The 22139-nt window shown below is 44.6% G+C and overlaps 1 protein-coding gene across 6 annotated transcripts in view; it reads right to left on the bottom strand.

Annotated features, from left to right (window-relative positions):
* Positions 1-22139, bottom strand: part of elmo1 (engulfment and cell motility 1 (ced-12 homolog, C. elegans)) — a 351678-nt gene that overhangs the window by 131175 nt on the left and 198364 nt on the right. For all 6 annotated transcript variants that reach the window (XM_085988968.1, XM_085988965.1, XM_085988967.1 and 3 more), the window contains one exon: positions 10652-10760. In XM_085988968.1, coding sequence (XP_085845094.1) covers positions 10652-10760 — 109 coding nt within the window. The remainder of the gene's footprint in view (positions 1-10651; positions 10761-22139) is intronic.

The following is a 22139-nucleotide window of genomic DNA, read 5'->3' on the forward strand; positions in this document are numbered from 1 at the left end:
GGGCCCGCCAGCTCGCTTGCGCCCAGAAGTTACCGCTGCGCGCGGAGCCACTTGCGCCCGCCGGAAATTCAGTTTCAGCGCCCCAAGTCGAAGCCGGCCGCTATTCAAGGGTGTGGCCGCCCCCGCTTGGGGCGCTGAAACTGAATTTCGACGCGCTAGGTGCCGCAGCGCCACCCGCTGCGGAGCGGCAGGCTGCGGTACTGCAGGCCTTCCTCCCTCTCTTAAGGGGGAGGTGCCTGCAACAGCGAGATCGCCGCTCGCTAGTGCCGGCAAATGAGCCCGGCACCACGGAGAAGTGCCGGGCTCCCGGAAAACAGCCGGCAATGCCGCGGGGTGGAGGAGGCCGGGGAAGGAGGTGCGGGCAGGCGGCCGCCAAAAAAGGCGGCCGGCCGCACCTCCGCCTTAACTCGCCCCACTAAGGCTGCAGGGCAGCCCCGTTTTCAGATCGCTGTTTGCGGCCGCTGCGGAAGAGGCGGCCGCAACTAAATATGGCGGTCGGGCTGGTAGTGGGGCGGAAGCAGGGCACTGCGCACACCGATGACGTCATCAGTGGTGGCGCAGCGCTACTGGCTAACGCCGCCATTACCGCAGCGCTGAATATCGGCGCAATCTCAGCAAGTGGCGCAAAAGCCCTCTTTGGGCGAAAACTGGGCGCAAAGCCTACTGAATTTCTAGCCCATTGTGTTTGTGACTCCTAGCTCCAGATCATTTATGATATTAAACAAAAGAGGTCCTAAAACAGATTCCTGGGACACCTCTGGTAACACTCTCCCAGGCTGATAACAATCCCTGTACCACTACACTTTGGGTTCTATTGGCCAACCAATTACGTATCAATTGTAAAATATTTCCACCGATTCCTGATTTCTTTATTGTTACTACCAGCCTTTCCAGAGGAACTGTACCAAAGGCCTTACTGAAATCCAAATAAACCACACCTACTGCCTTACCCTTATCAAGCTTGTTGTCCCACCTTCAAAGCAAACCAATAAATTAGATTAGCAAGAACTCCCTTTCATGAACACAGTTGGCTATCTTTTATGATTTTCTTTCTATCCAGATGCTCCATGATCTTATGTTTAGCACGGGTTTCCATAACATTATCCACTTGAGGAGCCTGATAGAAATGCAAAATGCTGCAATTGCTTTACATTCCAGCTTTAGTTTTACAATCACGACAATAAACAGTCACTGATGTTGATGTACAAATGCTGTCCAGTACAGTGGAACTGAACTTCCGGCCCCCATACTTACAGGGAGGCCTGGAGGGTGCAGGGGAGCACGTGGAAAACCAAGCAAGGCTGCCAATCTTAACCGTAGGGGCTCATTAGCATATAGTTAATACAGAGGAAGACTGCGGCAAAATACAAGACGACGTTAACAATCTTGCAGAATGGGTGTGTAAATGGCAAATGAATTTTAATACAGATAAGTGTGAGGTGGTGCATTTTGGTAGGAGGAATAAGGAGGTCACATATTCTTTGGAAAATAAGAGTCTAAAGAGCAAAGGGATCAAGGAGTACACATTCACAAATCATTACAAGTAGCAACACAAGTTAACAAGGCCATAAAGTACAAACAAAGTAGCGGGGTTCATTTCTAGAGGAATAGAATTGAATAGCAGGGACATTATGTTAAACTTTTATAGAGCCTTGGTTAGACCACACTTACTATGCACAATTCTGGTCACCAGATCACAAAAAGGGTATTGAGGCACTGGGGGAGGAGCAAAAAAAAGTGTTACAAGGATGATAGACTGAATAGGCTGGCAATCTTTTCTCCAGAAAAGAGAAGGCTGAGGGCTGAGAGAACCCTAATCCTGATACAGGTCTTTAAAATTATTAAGGGGTTTGATAAGGTAGACATAGAGAAGATGTTTCCACTTGGTGTGATAAATGTAAGATAGTCACTAATAAATCAAATCAAGAATTCAGGAGAAACTTCATTACCCAGAGAGTGGTTAGAATGTGGAATTCGCTACCACATGGAGCAGTTGAGGCGAATAGCATAGACGCATTTAAGGAAAGCTGGATAAGCACACAAGGGAGAAAGAAATAGAAGGATATGAAGATAAGGTTAGCTGATGTATGGTGGGATGAGGCTCGTGAGGAGCATCAGCACCAGCACAGGCTAGTTGGGCTGAATGGCCTGTTTCTGTGCTGTAATTCTATGTAATATTATAGGGCTGCCTTCTGCACAGCAGCCGGCCAAATTGACAAACTGGCTGGAGGGGACACTAGACGCAGGAGGCTGCAGCCCCTGCACTGGGAAGGGAGCATCAGCTCTGGGCCGCGATCGGGAAGGCTGGGGATCAGGAGTGCTAGAGGAAGGCTGGCGAACGGGAGGGCTGGGGGATGCCGAAGGCTTCCTTGAGCAGCCTGAGGGGGAGCACACTTGCTCCTCCTGGCCCATAAGGAGTACTAAAAGAGCCACTTACCTTGGGGAGCCGGCAGCTCCCACCTCAGATCAGCTGCCGGGAACCCCACAAGCTGCAACTTTGGTCTGCCTATTAAGGGAGCCTCATCCATGGCCTAATTTCTGCAATTTAAAGGGTTGGAATGGGATCGGTTGGGGTCGGGTTGCCCGATCCTGATATTTTAAACCACCCCCCCATCCCCGTCCTCCATCGGGGTGGGGGTTAAAAGAGGCAGAAGGCCTTGGATGGAAGGACAAAACAATGTCTGCTCGGTTTAGTTGACAATCTGAGCCTCGTCGAGGCTCTGAGCTAACTAATAGCAAAACTCAGTCAATGCTGCTCCTATTCCATGAAGAATAGTCAATGTTCTCTGTTCCTGATGGACTCGCACATTGAGGACGTCTGCAGCTGGTGTCATCAGAGTACATCCATTCCAGCACAAGTTCCTAAAAGCTGTCAAATGGTCTATTTCTCATGTTGACAGAATAAGATTCTTGTCCAACGCCTCTGCACCTACACAGCACTTATACATCTCTCTGGACTCAGAGTACTTTTAAATTACTTATTTAAAACCTCAGTGCAAGGGAAAATGCTCTTTGCAAAGGCTTAGTAAGCCTTTGACCGAAAAGCAAATAAATTAACCATGAACCCCTGGCAAATCCCCCTCCCAGTACTTTTAGGCACATTCCTACATTGCACCGAGTTTGTCATTCGATAAGAATGATATGCAGCACTGCCACTGGTTACTCTAGTTTGGTGTTTAACATCTTTAGTATGACCGCCTCAATCCTCAAGCCACACAATGATTTCAATTAGCGCTCTACTGTGCCCCATTAGCGCAAAGCAGCCGAATTTTCCCACCTTAGATTCTATATTAAATGTCAGCCACTGCGCTCACTCATAACATCCAAATTTACTACACTGTTCAACAGTTCTTTCATCGACTCTCCCCCAGTAACACTGTCTTTAGAAGTGGTACAGAAATCATCTTGCAGAGAGGACGCATCAGTCACTTCTAATGAAAGAACTTGAATTTATACAGCGCCTTTCGCAACCTCAGGCTGTCCCGAAGCGCTTTACAGCCAATGAAGTACTCTGGAAGCGCAGTCACTGTTGTAATGTAGGGAACTCTTTGTACACAGCAAGGTCTCACAAATAACAATGAAATAATGACCAGATAATCTGTTTCAATGATGTTGGTTGAAGTATAAATATTGTCCAGGACACCAGGAGGAACTCCTCTGGCTCCGCTTCAAAATAGTGCCATGGGATCTTTTACGTCCACCTGAGAAGGCAGACGGGGCCTTGGTTTAACTTCTCATTTGAAAGACGACACCTCCGACAGTGGAGCACTCCCTCAGTCCTGCACTGGAGTGTCAGCCTAGATTATGTCCTAAAATCTCTGGATTGGGGCTTGAACCCACAACCTTCTGACTCAGAGGCTGACACTTAAAAATAAGGACAGAATGTATGACTTTAAAGTGGGGTCTGAATTACATCTGCCACCTTGTTCAAATGATCTTCGGCCTCTAACCCTGCTTCACCTCAAGCCTATATTTGATTTTGTTCCTGTGTGCCACAAGAGATTGGCTAGTATATATTGAATAGAATGTTATGGTGTTACTGTATTTAATTTGTTTTGAATTATTAGTAAGGGGAGATTAGGGCATGAGTTTTCTCTTTGCTTTTCAAACAATATTTAAATACCTGACATCTCCCAAGCGCTTTATTCATTTTACTTCAGGTCATTGCAAACCGATGCATCACAGTAAACGCAACAAGTACCAGGGCAGGTCTGCGAAGCTTATTTTGCAAACTGTAAGCTTATTTATCGCAAAATAGTAATTTAACTATCTTCCAAATTAGCTCATTGGCCCTTTGAATTGAACCATCTCATCTTCTACTGTTCCATTACACAGAATCTGTCAGCTAGTTAGTGACTTTAGACAACGTGTGTGATGACACAAGCGCTATCCCTCAAACGCTGGACAGTCCCAACGGGAGGTGACAAATTGGTAATTAACCCTTGGAACACAACGGCAATATATTTGCACCGTAACAAATCTGAGAATGCTTCTCCTCCTCCCACGCCTCAGACGATCAGCTAGGTCAGGTGCTCATTCCCTGGATAATGTAGACACATAACCGTAGAAGTTTCCAGCACACTGCCCTACTCTCTCCACATAGCCCTGTACCAATCCAAAACTAATCCCAATGCCCCGCTCTCTCCACATAGCCCTGCACCAATCTAAAACTAATCCTACTGCCCCGCTCTCTCCCATAGCCCTGTACCAATCCAAAACTAATCCCAATGCCCTGCTCTCTCCCCATAGCCCTGCACCAATCATAAGAACATAAGAAATAGGAGCAGGAGTAGGAGTAGGCCCATCGGCCCCTCGAGCCTGCTCCGCCATTCAATAAGATCATGGCTGATCTGATCCTAACCGCCAATCTACTATCACAGAACCATCTCCTGAATCTAACAGAATTAGACACACGAAATAGGAGCAGGATCAGGCTACACGGCCCCTGGGCCCGCTCCGCTACCCACAGGGCCATGTCCGATCCGAACCTAGACTCATGTCCAAATTCCTGCCCGCTCCCCGTAACCCTTAATTCCCTTTACTTCTAGGAAACTGTCTATTTCTGTTTTAAATTTATGTAATGATGTAGCTTCTACAGCTTTTTGGGGCAGCATATTCCATGAACCTACCACCCTCTGAGTGAAGTAGTTCCTCCTCATCTCAGTTTTGAAAGAGCAGCCCCTTATTCTAAGACTATGCCCCCTAGTTCTAGTTTCACCCATCATCGGGAACATCCTCCCCACATCCACCCGGTCCAACCCCTTCACAATCTTATATGTTTCAATAAGATCGCCTCTCATTCTTCTGAACTCCAATGAGTAGAGTCCCAATCTACTCAACCGCTCCTCATATGTCCATCCCCTCATCCCTGGGATTAACCGAGTGAACCTTCTTTGTACTGACTCGAGAGCAAGTATGTCTTTTCTTAAGTATGGACACCAAAACTGTATGCAGTATTCCAGGTGCGGTCTCACCAATACCTTGTACAACTGAAGCAATACCTCCCTATTTTTATATTCTATCCCCCTAGCAATGAAAGCCAACATTCCATTGGCCTTCTTAATCACTTGCTGCACCTGCATACTAACCTTTTGAGTTTCGTGTACCAGGACCCCCAGATCCCTTTGTACTTCAGTACTTTCCAGTTTCTTGCCATTAAGATAATAACTTGCTCTACGATTTTTCCTGCCAAAGTGCATAACCTCACACTTTCCAGCATTGTATTCCATCTGCCAAATCTCTGCCCACTTACTTAGCCTGTCTATGTCCCCTTGCAGGTTTTTTATGTCCTCCTCACTCACTACTTTCCCTCCCATCTTAGTATAATCTGCAAACTTTGATATGTTACACTCGGTCCCCTCCTCCAAATCGTTAATGTAGATTGTAAAGAGTTGGGGACCCAGCACTGACCCCTGCGGAACACCACTAGTTACTGATTGCCAGTCTGAGAATGAACCATTTATCCCAACTCTCTGCCTTCTGTTAGATAGCCAATCCTCTATCCATGCCAGAATATTAACCCCAATCCCGTGATTTTTTTATCTTAAGCAATAATCTTTTGTGTGGCACCTTGTCAAATGCCTTTTGGAAGTCTAAATACACTACGTCCACTGGTTCCCCTTTATCCACCCTATATGTTACTTCCTCAAAGAACTCCAGCAAATTTGTCAAACATGACTTCCCCTTCATAAAACCATGCTGACTTTGTCCTATTAAATTATGATTATCCAAATGTCCTGTTACTGTCTCCTTAATAATGGACTCCAAAATTTTACCTACCACAGATGTTAGGCTAACCGGTCTATAGTTTCCAGCCTTCTGTCTACCGCCCTTTTTAAATAAGGGTGTTACATTAGCAGTTTTCCAGTCTGCCGGGACCTTTGCTGAGTCCAGGGAGTTTTGGAAAATTATTACCAATGCATCCACAATCCCTACCGCCACTTCCCTCAAGACCCTAGGATGTAAGCCATCAGGTCCAGGTGATTTAACCGCCTTGAGTCCCATTATTTTACCGAGTACCACTTCTTCAGTGATTTTGATCGTGTTTAGCTCCCCCCCCCCTATAGCCCCCTGTTTGTCCAGTGTTGGGATATTCTTAGTGTCCTCTACTGTAAAGACTGATACAAAATATTCATTCAGTGTTTTTGCCATCTCCATATTTCCCACCATTAATTTCCCGGTCTCATCCTCTAAGGTGCCAACATTTACTTTAGCCACCCTTTTTCTTTTTATATAACTATAAAAACTCTATCTATTTTTATATTTTTTGCTAATTTACTTTCATAATCTATCTTCCCTTTCTTAATCAATCTTTTTGTTATTTTTTGCTGTCTTTTAAAGTTTTCCCAATCCTCTATCCTCCCATTAGATTTGGCTACCTTATATGCCCTTGTTTTTAGTCGAATACTATCCTTAATTTCTTTACTTAGCCACGGATGGCTGTCTTTTCTTTTACACCCTTTTCTTCTCCGTGGAATATATATTTTTTGGAAGTTGTAAAATAACTCCTTAAATGTACACCACTGATCATGTATCGTCTTACCCTTTAATCTATTTTCCCAATCCACTCTACTCAATTCTGCTCTCATACCTTCATAGTCTCCTTTATTCAAGCTTAGCATGCTTGTTTGAGATCCAACCTTCTCACCCTCTAATTGAATATGGAATTCAACCATGTTATGGTCACTCATTCCAAGGGGATCCTTTACTAGGACATTTTTAATTAATCCTGTCTCGTTACACAGGACCAGATCTAAGGTTGCTTGCCCCCTGGTCGGTTCAGTTACATACTGCTCAAGAAACCCATCCCTAATACACTCAATGAACTCATCCTCAAGGCAGCCCTGCCCAATTTGATTTGTCCAATTAATAGGATAGTTAAAATCCCCCATAATTATAGATGTTCCCTTATTGCAAGCCTCAACTATTTCCTGATTGATACTCCGTCCAACAGAGTTGCAACTGTTCGGAGGCCTATAGACTACACCCACTAGTGTTTTTTTCCCCTTATTATTCCTTATCTCCACCCAACTGTTTCATTATCCTGATCTTTTGACCCAATATCATTTCTCTGTATTACAGTGATTCCTTCCTTTATTAACATAGCCACCCCACCTCCCCTCCTTCCTGCCTGTCCTTCCTGATCGTTAAATAACCTGGTATGTTTAATTCCCTGGCATTGTCACCCTGCAGCCATATTTCTGTAATGGCCACAAGATCATGCCCATATGTAGTTATTTGTGCCATTAACTCGTCTATTTTGTTACGAATGCTACATGCATTCAGATAGAGAACTTTCAAATATGTTTTGTGACACTTAGTTCCTGCTTTTGCCCTTTTTATTACTTTACCTTTTACTCCATACCTTCTGCCCCTTCCTGATACGCTCTGGTTTTTAATTTCCCCACTGCTACCTAAGTCTATGACCTTCTCTGTTGTCGTTTTTATTATTTGCTCTCTAGGAACAAAGCTAATCCCAATGCCTTGCTCTCTCCCATAGCCCTGCACCAATCCAAAACTAATCCCAATGCCCCGCTCTCTCCCATAGCCCTGCACCAATCCAAAACTAATCCCAATGCCCCGCTCTCTCCCATAGCCCTGCACCAATCCAAAACTAATCCCACTGCCCCGCTCTCTCCCATAGCCCTGCACCAATCCAAAACTAATCCCACTGCCCCGCTCTCTCCCATAGCCCTGCACCAATCCAAAACTAATCCCACTGCCCCGCTCTCTCCCATAGCCCTGCACCAATCCAAAACTAATCCCACTGCCCCGCTCTCTCCCATAGCCCTGCACCAATCCAAAACTAATCCCAATGCCCCGCTCTCTCCCATAGCCCTGCACCAATCCAAAACTAATCCCACTGCCTTGCTCTCTCCCATAGCCCTGTACCAATCCAAAACTAATCCCACTGCCCCGCTCTCTCCACATAGTCCTGTACCAATCCAAAACTAATCCCACTGCTCCGCTCTCTCCACATAGCCCTGTACCAATCCAAAACTAATCCCACTGCCCCGCTCTCTCCCATAGCTCTGTACCAATCCAAAACTAATCCCACTGCCCCGCTCTCTCCACATAGTCCTGCACCAATCCAAAACTAATCCCAATGCCCTGCTCTCTCCCATAGCCCTGTACCAATCCAAAACTAATCCCACTGCCCCGCTCTCTCCATAGTCCTGCACCAATCCAAAACTAATCCCACTGCCCTGCTCTCTCCCATAGCCCTGTACCAATCCAAAACTAATCCCACTGCCCCGCTCTCTCCCCATATCCCTGTACCAATCCAAAACTAATCCCACTGCCCTGCTCTCTCCCATAGCCTTGTACCAATCCAAAACTAATCCCACTGCCCCGCTCTCTCCCCATAGCCCTGTACCAATCCAAAACTAATCACAATGTCTTACTCTTTCCCCATAGCCCTGTATCAACCCCATACAAATCCCATTTTCTCCCCATAGCCCTGTATAAATCCAAAACTAATCCCACTGCCCCATTCTCTCCCCATAGCCCTGTAACAATCTAAAACGAATCCCCCTGTCCTGCTCGCCCTCCTGCTTCAAATGCTTATGTACCTTTCTCGATCACATCTTACTCATTTTGATTGTAAAATGTCATGCACTTTTGGTACATCTCACTCCATAATAATAACAGACTTCTGTACGATTACATGGGCTATCAGTCTCAATGTTCTTAATCGCAAACCTTGTTACAAATATTTTCAGTACTTTACATATCAATGGGGTTTGGTACAGCATTAAAATAAGATGGCCTGGACAGTGCCACAAACCTCATTAACCTACTTACAAAAGAAACACAGGCAAAGATTAAACTGTTGCTGTCCTCTATTTGTGTTAACAATTCTGGCCTCTTGCCCATCCCCGATCTTCATCGCTCCATCACTGGCGGCCGTGCCTTCAGCTGCCTCGGCCCTAAGCTCTGGAATTCCCTTCCTAAAGCTCTCAGACTCTCTACAACGCTCTCCTCCTTTAAGACCCTCCTTAAAACTTACCTCTTGTCACCTGTCTTAATATCTCATGTGGCTCAGTGTCAAATTTTGTTTGAGAATGCTCCTGTGAAGCGCCTTAGGATGGTTTACTACATAGATGCAAGTAGTTGTTGTTAACATTTCCAAAACTTTCTCAGTCATTCCCAGCAATTTTGTCAACCTACCAGTAATAAATTGACCTCTCTCTGCAGTCTAAGTTGCCAAGAGATGCTGCTCATCAACCATCAGTAAGTACAAATAAGATTTCAAAAATCTTAGCAACTCAGTGAATGTAATGGTCACCACCAGATAAAACAAATCCTGCCCCTTTCCTCCACCTACTCTGAAATTTTTACTCACTGAAGGGGTGAATAGGTTGAGTAAACTGGGCAACTGAACCTATCTGCCACTTTTACACCCGAGATGCTCGCAGCACTAGACCAAATTCAACATTGATTTGTCAATTTTATTTTTTTATAAAAGCCATCTCTCCTCTCAGAATAGCAGAGTCAGGTTCTCAGAGGGGTTGGACAATATATGTGTGATTAAACAGTATTGGAAAGGGGTTGGGGACAGCAATAAACAGATTTCAATCGCTAAGAACGCCTGCGATCCCTCTGTTTAGCTATCATTCTTAGCAAAAAATATTTCAGCGGCTTCAGTGTTGTGCTTAGTAACCCACTGAAGTGGGGAGAGCGGGGGTCCATTAGTGTCATCAGCACTAGTAAATACACATTGGAGCTGTGGGATGTGGGGTCAACCCGAGAGTTCTCCCACACAGAGTTTCTAGTGGTGCCATTTTGGAAGGTGCCAAGCAAAGGCCAGATGCTTCCGTAAGAATGAATAGCTGGAGGAGTTGCTCTTTGATATGTGCAGCTCCGAGTAGCAGCACTGGTAGTGGCCTGGAGCCCAATCGCCACACTGCCCTCGCCATCATTAGTGGTGCAGGGCACAGAAACCCAAGAATGGGCCAAAGTCTCACGTTCAAAACCCCGTCCCTTCCCAAAAAATTAAATTGACAGGAACATAACATAAAAAGAATGTTAAACTTATTCATTTTTCCTTTAAACTTTTTAACAGCATGGGTACTAACAGAGGCGCCTTCTTTGCACAGTATTTTAACTGAAACTATGCGACTGTATTTAGAATAGCAAGATGAAAACTTACGAAGTTCTCCCACTTTGAGGATTTCGCACAGCATCCTGGTGAGCTCGATGCTGCTACGACCAAATGGACACTCGTGCTTGTCTTCTCGACTACTGTTCTCCAGTACGATCTAGGAAGAATCCCAACAGGGGTAAGAAAGTTACACTCAATCGCTCCATGCGCAATCAGCACAGCAATGGAATCAGTACCAATGGCTTTATTTTAAATTACATAGAATTTTACAGCACAGAAACAGGCCATTCGGCCCAATTGGTCTATGCTGGTGCTAATGCTCCATGAGCCTCCTCCCACTTTACTTCATATAATCCTGTCAACATATCCTTCGATTCCTTTCTCCCTCATGTACTTATCTAGCTTCCCCTTTAATGCATTTATGCTATTCACCTCAACCACTCCATGTGGTAGCAAGTTCCACATTCTCACCACTCTCTGAGTTTAGAAGTTTTTCTCGAATTCCTTATTGGATTTATTGGTGACTGTCTTGTATTTATGGCCCCTAGTTTTGGACTCCCCAATACGTTTCCACTGGTATTATGGAAACGTATCGAGAATGACACTTACACAACGCTCCACTACTTTAGTTAGAATGGGTATCCAATGTTTGATGGCAGGCAAGAGAAGCTGACACGAGCACACTGCAATGTGACTGCTTCAGAAAAACCATGGTTCAATTCCTTTTCAGAGACAGTGTGCATGGTTAATACTTTGTAGATAAACTGTGTGATTGGACATCAGTGTTCTAACCTGCTGTGCCACACAATGGTATGCAATGGGTCCATGCCAATGTGTTGGCATCACCTGCACGACAGGTAAACCCTCTTGTCTGTTCCAAACACGTAATTACTCATTTAAGACTTCTTGTATTACAGTTTGGGGTTTCTAGATTCACTGAACAACACCTGCTGGCCAGAATTTGAGATGATGTAAGGTGACTTTGTGTGAATACATCAAGATCCCAATCTCAGCTTTGCCACTTTGGGAATGTGCTGAGTAAAGTTTTGCCACATAAATGGGAAGGTGATGTGAGAGAAGAAACAGACCAGCACAGCAATCATGAGAGTGTAGCCCTGAGCCATGCATGTGCATCTCCCAACAGCCTTTAAGTGGCGCACTGACATATGTGGATGCAGAAAGAGGGGATGGAAGAAGTAAATATCTTGAGAGACTCTCATCCTATGTTGAAAACTTTTTTTTTTTTAATCCTTCAATCTCTCGCAGAGTCACACAGAAGATTTAAGATCTCAAAATTCTGTGTAGCTGTACTAACACTGTATCAGAGCTCAAGAGCATCGCATTCTAACCTTACAGCTGAACAAGTATCAAACTGCCTCAACAACATATATTCCTAGCAACAAATCTGTGCATATTTAGACAAGGAGTCATAAAATAACAATGCTGTCAATGGCATTTGATCTAAGTCTCGGAATGAGATGCAGATGTAACCAGGAAGCGTATATCGACTGCCATTCGGGCTTGCTTTAAGCTTAGTTGGAAATATCAAATCTCATTTGTACAGTGACAGGCACCACCCCCCGCCGCCACCCCCAACTCAAGAGAAGAGAAAGCACCCCTAGCTATCACTGGAAAATAAAAAGACAGTCCCACAACTAGTTTTCACAAGGTCACAGCACACGACAAGTCCAGGAGTTGATCGATGGCTCGAAGACACTGCAATATTTCAATTTGAAACCACACTCGCTAACCGCTCCCCCCGCCGCACTTGAATTGTTCCGTACACAATGTATTACCATTCCAGGCACTGCAATTTATGCTCCAATCAACCACAACATGTCAGGTTTGTGAGAGCCTGCAACAAAGGGCATCAGAATATTCAATATATATTTAAATTAGCAATGAAAGAACGTTATAGATCAGGACAGCACAGCCGGCAATTGTTCTGTATGAATCAATGCTAGACTACAGCAACATGTGAAGAGATTTCCTTTTAACACATTCATTACTCAAGCCACTATTAGAATCACAGTTCCTGGTTCAGGTGAACCACATGGTATTATGGCGCTCCTGCATTTAGCAGCCATAGAGATCCTGTATGCCTCTGTTAATATCAACAATTCCACTCTACATCAATTATAGCACTTAACTTTCTTCTCATTTTAGCCTGAGTGGCACAAAAACAAAATCCAGCGACAAGCAATTGTTAAGGAAAATGTCCCACAGGTCTGACCTTGGTGGCAGCCCACAGCCTAAGGCATGATCCGTGTCAGCTGTGGCTCTGTGGGTAGCACTCTTGCCTCCGAGTCAGAAAGTTGAGAGTTCAAGCCCCACTCCAGAGACTTGAGCACATAATCCTGGCTGACACTTCAGTGCAGTACTAAGGTAGCGCTGTGCTGTCGGAGGTACTTTTGGATGAGATGTTAAACCAACTCTACTCTCTCAGGTGGCCATTAAAGAGCCGACCGTACTATTGTGAAGAGCAGGGGAGTTCTCCCCAGTGTCCTGGCCAATATTTATCCCTCAACCAACATCGTTAAAACAGATCCGGTCGCACATGCGCAATACCAAACGGTGCGGTGGCTGCAGCCTGCACCGCCACACTTTCCTCAGCTCCGTGCAGAGAAGGTCGGAGGGGGGAAAGGAAGAGAGGAGATCGATGGGTAAGGAAGAGGAGTAACCCAGAGAGGTAGGAGCTTGGGCAGGGGAGAGAGATGGGGAGAAGGTCAGGAACTCATGGGGAGGTCAGGAGCATAGACAGGAGGGGAGGTCAGGAACATGTTGAGGGGGGAGCACGGTGAGAACAGTGGGGAGGGCGGAAGAATGTGATCCAGGTCTAAAGGAGGGTGAGGATAAAAGCAAGAACGCGATCCAGATGGAAGACAGATCACGTTCTCCCCCCCCCCGTTAGGCCTGGATCATGCTCTCCCACCCCCACCCACTTTACACCTGCACCACGTTCTCCTCCTCCACCCCCCAGACCGCAGCGGTTCAAGAAGGCAGCTCACTGCCACCCTCTCAAGGGCAACTAGGAATGGACAATAAATAAATGAATTTTAAAAATGAGCACACATTCTATGTTGGTCCTACAACACGCATAACAAAACAATTGTGTGTTATTTGCCAGACTCGATTATTCCAATGTTCTCCTGGCCAACCTCCCATTTTTCACACACAATGAATTTGAGCTCATCCAAAACTCTGCTGCATGTATCCTAACACGCAGCAAGTCCCATTTACCCTTCATCCCTGCGCTTGTTGACCTACATTTGCTCATGGTCCACCAACAACGTTCACACTAAGCTGCACGGCTCAAGCCTGATCCGTCATTTAGTTAGATCACTACTGATCAACTCCATTTACTTGCCTTAGCTCGATATCTCTCCATAGCTTTACCGTACAAAAACCTATAGATCTCAGTCTTGAAAGCTTTAATTGTCCCAGCCTTTGAGGGGGGGTGGGGGGGAAGAGAATTCCATATTACCACTTCCCTTTGTGTGAAAAAGTGCTTCTTGATTTCACTCCTAAATGGCCTGGCTCTAACTTTTAAGTTTATGCACCCTTGTTCTGGATTCCCCAAAAACAGAGAAAATAGTTTCTCTGGATCTACACTATCGAATCCCTTTATCATTATATAAACTCCTTAATTAGATCACCGCTCAATCCTCTATACTCAACAGAATACAAACCAAGTTTATGCAACCTGTCCTTCCAATTTAACCGGTATTATCCTGGTGAATCTGCAGTGTAGGCGCTCCACATTTAGGTAAGCATATTTTAAGCATTTACCTTGTTGATTGTGGCCTGTAGCAATCACTTTAAGGACTGCCTGTTAGGCCCAGAGCCCGCTGCGTTCAGGTCAACCCAATATTGCAGTGGGGACTTCAAACAAGCATGGGCGCTGCACGCCAATTTTTTTTGCCGACACCAATATGGTGGGAGGCGTACTTTCAGCTCGCAATGAGCATGGACTTCCTGCCCGCCATATTGGAAGCTTAGGAGACCGCTATTGCCCAAAAAACAGGCACTGCGTAGTCAAATTTCTAGGTCAAGGAGTTTCACAGCTTTGGTCTGAGAAAGAATGGCTCGAGTAATAACAATGAGTAATCACTTGGTAACAATGTATGCATAACAATGGTGATTAGAATTAAAAATTAATTAATTGGCTGTGAAGTGCTTTCACGTCCTGAGGTTGTGACAGCAGTTATATAAATGCAAGTCCTTTCTTTGACAATGTAACAAAAGGATTCAGACAACAGCACAATCCACAAAAGCAAAACTTGAAGGTTTTGAGTGTCATTATAGGCCAAAGATTATAGTTTTGAAATTACTTCTGGGTATCCTTTATTCTTTGTCAAGTACATTGTGAATCATCAGGTTATGTTTTGATTCAGTTTTGGATGTGATTTTACCAAAAGAAAGTTTCAGCATAGACACCAACGGTTTGTGCCATTAATATGCAAAAAAAAAAGGAAAAGGAGTAGGCCATTCAGCCCCTCAAGCCTATCCACCATTGAATTAGATCATGGCTGACTTGTACCTCGACTCCATTTACCCACCTCTGCTCCCTATCCCTTGATACTCTTACTTAACAAAAATCTATCGATCTCAAGTCTTGAAAGCTACAATTGACCCAGTCTTTTGGGGGGTGGGGTGGAAAAGTTTCAGATTCCCACTGCCCTTTGCGTGAAGTAGTGCTTCCTGATTTTGTTCCTGAATGGCCAAGCTCTAATTTTAAGATTGTGCCCTCTTGTCCTCGATTCCCCACCAGAGGAAATAGTTTCTCTGTATCTACCCTATCGAACCCTTTTAACATTTTAAACACCTCGATTAGATCACTCCTTAATCTTCTGCACTCAAGGGAATACAAGCCAGCTTTATGCAACCAAAAGGCAAAAATGTAGAGTTGGGGGAAGAATCAGGCCGCAGTTGATGGAAGGGCTTTGAGAATGTTTTTGAAAGGAGGGAGGGAGGTGGCAAGATGGAGGGAAGTGGGCAGCGAGTTGTAGAAAGTTGGAGTGCAGCCAACAGTAATGAAGTGGACAAGGTAGGGGAAACAAGGAGCTGTCTAGTGTTAGAGAAGCAGAGAATGCATGTGGGGAAGTACAGTAGATGGAAATCACGAAGATAGGTGTGGGATGAGCCCCTGGAGTGATTTGAAAGCAAGAACAATAATTTTGAAGTCAAACTGCAAGGTCACATGGAGCCAGCAGCGCCTGGAGAAGTGAGAGTGTGGGATTTAGTGTAGGTGACAGCATGAGATGCAGCAATATGGATGAGTTGAAACTTGTGGAGGGTTGAGGCAGGGAGGCAAGAAAGCATTACTGAAGCCAAGCTTTCCCATCATGAAGGTATAGACAAGGGTTTCTGCAGTGCAAGGAAAGAGATTAGAAAATGTGGCAATGGTGGAAAAAAAACCCATCTCAGTAATGGGGTAAATGCTGGATGGGAAGCTGCGCTCAGGATTGAACAGTACGCCAAGTTCCACAATTCCTGACTCAGCCCAAGTGGTACAGTGAGACTGATGAAGTTAAGGCCAGAGGTAGGTGCTGACCAGAGACAAAATGGAGGGCTTAGGCTTTGCCCTCCTGTTCCCAACAGAGCCAAAAATTACCCCCCAACCTGCAACAAGGGTTCCCTCCCTCTTTCTCCTCATTCCTACATTCAACATGGTCTCTCTCCCTTTCCCGCACTGTCTCAAAATGGTCTCTTGCCTTCTTCTAAAGGTGTTCTCATCACCCCCAACAACAGGGAATCTGTCTCTTCCTTTTCTCAGCCATTCCCAAAAGGATCTGGTCATCCCACCCATCCCTGAACAAAGTCTGTCTCTCTCTTCCCTACCCCACCCCACCCCACAGGATGTCATCCTTACTCTGTATCCGTTGACTCCATCCCCAAAAGCATGTCTCTCAGCCTCCCTTTCCTATGACCAAGGTCTCTCTGGCCCTTGGTCCCCTTAAGGATGGGTCTCTCTCCCTCACCCCACCCCACCCTGCTCAACCCTTTCTGCTAACATATTCATTTTCGGGATAAGGGCGTCGCCTGACATGGCTGACATTTATCGTCAATCCCTAGTTGCCAAGAAAGTGGCAGTGTGAAGGAATAAGCCATATAACCTATTTAGAAAAATACACTATTTTATGAAAGTATTCTGGCCTTATTAAAACATGACAAACTGTGTTTGGAAATTTAGAAACCTAACTATGAAATAGCTGTGAAAGCATTCTGGCTATTGAGATAAGACAGTTGTTGACCCTGAATAAAGAACCTTATTGAAACAGAAGGTGCCGGCTCCAACAAGCTGACCTTTTGGGAACAAAACAATGGTTCACCCTGGATAAGGTGTTCTAATTTAAACTTCGTAAAGATGGCACATAGATAAGGAACATCTGCCCTCGTAAAGATGACATAAAATAAGGAACACCTGCCGTTCACACCATTTTTATATGGTGACTCTTGAACACCTGGAGATGAGAAGATTCTGGCTGATGTGGCAGTAAGACTTGCAGAGGTTGGCAGAAAGATGGATAGAGATAATTAACTTGCATCAGCAGAAAACCTTAAAGGAAATACCACTGAAAAAGGGTATAAATATAGAACTCTCAAATGGGATATCAGACTCGCTTTAATCGGGTAAAGCGATTCTCGGCTTCAGAGGCGGCTCTGTAGTCTACCACTCTTTGTACCTCGGGGATCATAGGTATATTTGATATTGATGGATATCGTGTATAAGAAAACTTTAAGAACTGTAATACTGTAGCAAAGTTAAGATTTAAAAGTAAGATTCTCTGTTAATAATAAGATCGTATGTTTTCCCTTTTTAGAACGGTTAAAGTTGCGATTGACTGTTTCACCAACTGTAAATTGCATGCCGGTTCTTTAATAAATCTCTATATATTTTTAGAATTGTCTCGCATTAAATCTTCTGTATCAAAAACTCACGAACTCAATTTCTGTACACTCTTTGGTGAAGAGTTGGAGAATTCTGAGGGAGTTTTCCAGAACCTCAATATCCAGGACGTTACAGTCTAGCTAAACTTATTAAAAGTGCTGTCTGGAGGACGGTAACAGTCTCTGGTTGTTCCTTTCCTTTAGGGAGAGATAGCCCGGACCTTTAGACCCAATTAAGTGTCTTTAGGATTCGGCTACCTCAAACTTCAGTTGAAAGTGAACGTCTGAGAAATACGCCTGATCCGGGGTAGCTCTAAAGGGGCTAAGACTAGTAAATATCCCTTCAGCAGCACAACTGAGTGGCTTTCTAGGCCACGTCAGAGGGCAGTTAAGAGTCAACCACGTTGGTATGGGACTGAAGTCACAAATAGGCCAGACTGGGTAAGGACGGCAGATTTCCTTCCCTACAGGATATTAGTAAACCAGTTGGGTTTTTATAACAATTCAATAGCTTCATGGTCACTTTTACTGATAACAGTTTTTTATTTCCAAATATCTTTCAGTGCCAGTCTCTGTTCCCTGTAACACAGGGCTGTTGGAATAAAGTTGGGAACTTGCTTTTCCTCATCCTCTCCTTCACTGCTTTTGCCTCGTTCACTTCTCGTCTCTTTCTGCTTCTACTTGCTCATTTCGTTTCACTTTCTCACTCTAGTTGTACCTTTCTGTCCAGCAACATTCCTCATGCCTCACATTTGCACTACTTCACGGAGAGATAATGGGAGGATATAATAGGCCACAGAGAAATTACAGGCAGGTCGGGATGGTGCAGATGAAGAAAAGAAACACGAGAAAGTGTCTCATCAGGTGATGCTCCATGGAATTTATACTCCTGGCTGCCAGGGTGGGAGGCAGATGCTTGGGGGAAGATGGCCAGTGGCAGCTGCTGAGAGTTTCCTTACTAAAGAAAGCCATCATGGCTCCTGGGGAATTGCAGCCCAGAGCACAGTATGGTTGTTTGCAAAGTGTACCCAGAGTCCAGGATAGTCAGAGGCCTGGGAAATGCCATCATGCTGCTTCTATCAAGAAGGGGAGAAAGCTGAAGTCAAATTAATGGATAAATTTGTGCTTTGCGCATTTTTTTTTAATGTACATCGTCATAAATGTTATTTTTAGTGGTTTATGGTGAGATGGTTGAGGAGTGTCATGCTTGCATAACCCAGAAAAAAAGCAATTGGAAAAGGGAAAAGTCATAGAAAGACTTAAAACATTAAAACACATGCAATGATAGATCAAAAATGAACAAACTCATTGATCACTAGAAACACAAAAACTTATCAATATTATATACATTTTTTTTTGCAAACATTTATGTCAGTGAAGAATAGGGTTTGCCAGCTCTGGTTGGATGTATTCCTAGAGGTTTCCTCATGACATCCCGTCTCCAACCGTCCCACTACGTTAAACAGCCTTTTTTACTCTCTGCAATATTTTTGTAACTAATAAAGAAATATTCTCCAGTATTTTTATAACTAATGGCAGCGTTGATAAAAAATTGACATGGGGACAGAAAGCAGAGAGCAGTGGTGAACGGCTGTTTTTCAGACTGGAGGGAAGTATAGAGTGGTGTCCCCCAAGGGTCAGTATTCGGACCACTGCTCTTTTTGATATATATTAATGACCTGAACTTGGGTATACAGGACATAATTTTAAAGTTTGCAGATGACACGAAACTCGGAAATGTTGTAAACAGTGAGGAGGATAGTAACAGACTTCAGGAGGACATAGACAGACTGGTGAAATGGGCAGATGAAATTTAACACAGAAGTGCGAAGTGATGTGTTTTGGTAGGAAGGTTGAGGAGAGGCAATATAAACTGAATGGTCCAACTTTCAAAGGGGTCCAAAAACAGAAAGACCTGGGGGGGGTGTACGTACACAAATCTTAGACGGTGGCAGGACAAGCTGAGGAGGCTCTTAAAAAAGCATATGGGATCCTTGGCTTCATAAACAGACGCAAAGAGTACATTATGCTAAACCTTTATAAATCACTGGTTAGGCCCCAGCTGGAGTACTGTGTCCAATTCTGGGCACAAACATTAGGAGGGATGTCAAGGCCTTAGAGAGGGTGCAGAGGAGATTTACTAGAATGGTTACATGGTGCGGGACATCAGTTACATGGAGAGACTAGTTGGGATTGTCCTCCTTAGAGCTGAGAAGGTTGAGGAGATTTGATAGCAGTGTTCAAAATCATGAAGGATTTTGATAGAATAAATAAGGGGAAACTGTTTCTAGCAGCAGGAAGGTTGGTAACCAGAGGACACAGATTTAAGGTAACTGGCAAAAGAACCAGAGGGGAGATGAGGAGAACATTTGTTTTTTACACAGTGAGTTGTTATGATCTGGAATGCACTGCCTGAAAACGTGATGGAAGCAGATTCAGTAACAACTCTCAAAAAGGAATGGGATAATACTTAAAAGGAGAAAATTTTTCAAGTCTTAGGGGAAAGAGCAGTGGAGTGAGACTAATTGAATAGCTCTTTCAACGAGCCAGCACAGGCACGATGGGCCGAATGGCCCCCTTCTGCGCTGTATCATTCTATGATTTTATGAATCTAAAAACGAAAATTATAAATAGACCAATTTTTTAATGCCCTGTTGCTTTTTCTTCCGAGTTGCTCGCAGCAATGTCCTGGAGATTTATCATTAATTCCGCTTAATCCCACTCTGTGCGGAGTGGACTTGAACAGAATGTTTTATTTGGGAATTTAGAAAGAGTGGGAATTTGGAGAAGAGGGGGAAGGAGTTGCTGCTTTTTGCCTACACTACTTGTTGTTATTGGTAGATATTTAATTTCAGTACCCTTAACGCAATCTAGATTATGTAAGTACAGGAAACTTTCTGGTATCCGGCACGGACGGGACCGACGTGTTGCCGGTTCATCAACAATTCCGGATAACCGAACGCTATAGTAAAAGATACGGAGCGCAGAGCTCCGTATAAAGCAACAAACCCTGTTGCGCAACAGCTTCAAAACAATCGGCACAAGTTGCAAGCGTCTCTGTAGCTTAGCAACAGCTTCAGCTACACCTTTGCACAGCAACAAATGGAGTAAAAAAATGTAATAAAAGTAATAAAAGTTATCTGAACCGACTCCTGAATTTTGCCGGTGGTTAGAGCGTTCCGGTTATTCGAAGGTTTCCTGTAGTCAAGAAACGACACTGTAAACTAAGTTATCTAATTACAAATTTAATTAAATAAAACAAGGTCATATAGGGATGGCAGTGCAGGTGGTGTGCCGCAACTACAGCAGGTGGGAGTTTGTGGGGAGCATTGTTATCCTGGAAAACCACATTTGCAGTAAGTGCCTGCATCTTGAGGAACTTCAGCTCAGAGTTTTTGAGCTGGAGTCTGAGGTGCAGACATTGCAGGGCATCAGGGATGGGGAGAGTTACCTGGACACTTGGATCCAGGAGGCAGTCACACCCCTTAGGTTAGGTAGTGGTACAGGTCTGGTTGCTTGTCAGGGACAGGAGGGTGTGACTGCAACTCAGGCAGGTAAGGGGACCCCAGGTGCAGTGCTGGAGGAGCCTCAGCCCTTGTCCAACAGGTATGAGGTTCTTGCTGCCTGTGTGGGTGAAGGAAAAATCTGCAGAATGAATGAGCAAGCTGACCATGGCACCATGGTGCAGGAGGCCATTCAAGTGGGGGGAGTGAAAGGGAATGTAGTTGTGGTAGGGGACGGTATAGTCAGGGGGATAGATACTGTTCTCTGCAGCTGTGACAGAGTTCTGAAGGTTGTGATGCCTGCCCGGTGCTAGAGTTAAAGACATCTCCTCGCAGCTGGAGAAGAACTTCGGGTGGGAGGATCCAGTTGTCGTGGTCCACGTTGGAACCAAAGACATAGGTAGAACTAGGAATGAGGTTCTGCTGAGGGAGTTTGAGGAGCTAGGATCCAAATTAAAAAGCAGAACCTCAAAAAGGTAATAATCTCTGGATTGTTACCTGAGCCACACGCAAATTGGCATAGGGACAAACAGATTAGAGGTTTAAATGTGTGGCTCAGAGTGGTGTGGGAGGAAGGGATTAGTTCATGGGGCACTGGCACCAGTACTGGGGAAAGAGGGAGCTGTTCCGTTGGGACAGGCTCCACTTAAACCGGGCTGGGACCAGTGTCCTGGCGAACCGAATAACTAGGGCAGTAGACAGGGCTTTAAACTAATGAAGGGGGGGGGCGAGAGGATTCAGGAAAGAATAAATTTAAAAGCAGCGAGAGAAATGTCAAGGCTCCGGGGCAGAGCAGAGTTTTGGGTAAAAATAAGCAGAGCGGGTCAGGAAGGGACGGAGAGAGTAACAAAGGTAATAAGGCATCAGTGACTAAGGTGACATCAGGGAAAAATAGAAATAAGTCAAAGCTAAAATATCTGAATGCGCGAAGCATTCGCAACAAAATAGATGAACTAATAGCAGAGAGAGAAATTAACAGGTTTGGTCTAATAGCCATAACAGAGACGTGCAAAGTGGCCAAGGTTGGGAACTAAATATTTCAGGATACTTAACTTTTAGAAGAGATAGGCAAAATGGAAAAGGAGCAGGTGTAGCCCTGATAATAAAGGATGTGATAAAGACAGTCGAGAGGAAGGATCTTG

This window comes from Somniosus microcephalus, chromosome 5 (assembly GCF_052327205.1).
Source record: "Somniosus microcephalus isolate GS21.2 chromosome 5, FLI_Smic_1.0, whole genome shotgun sequence".
Lineage (NCBI taxonomy): Eukaryota > Metazoa > Chordata > Chondrichthyes > Squaliformes > Somniosidae > Somniosus > Somniosus microcephalus.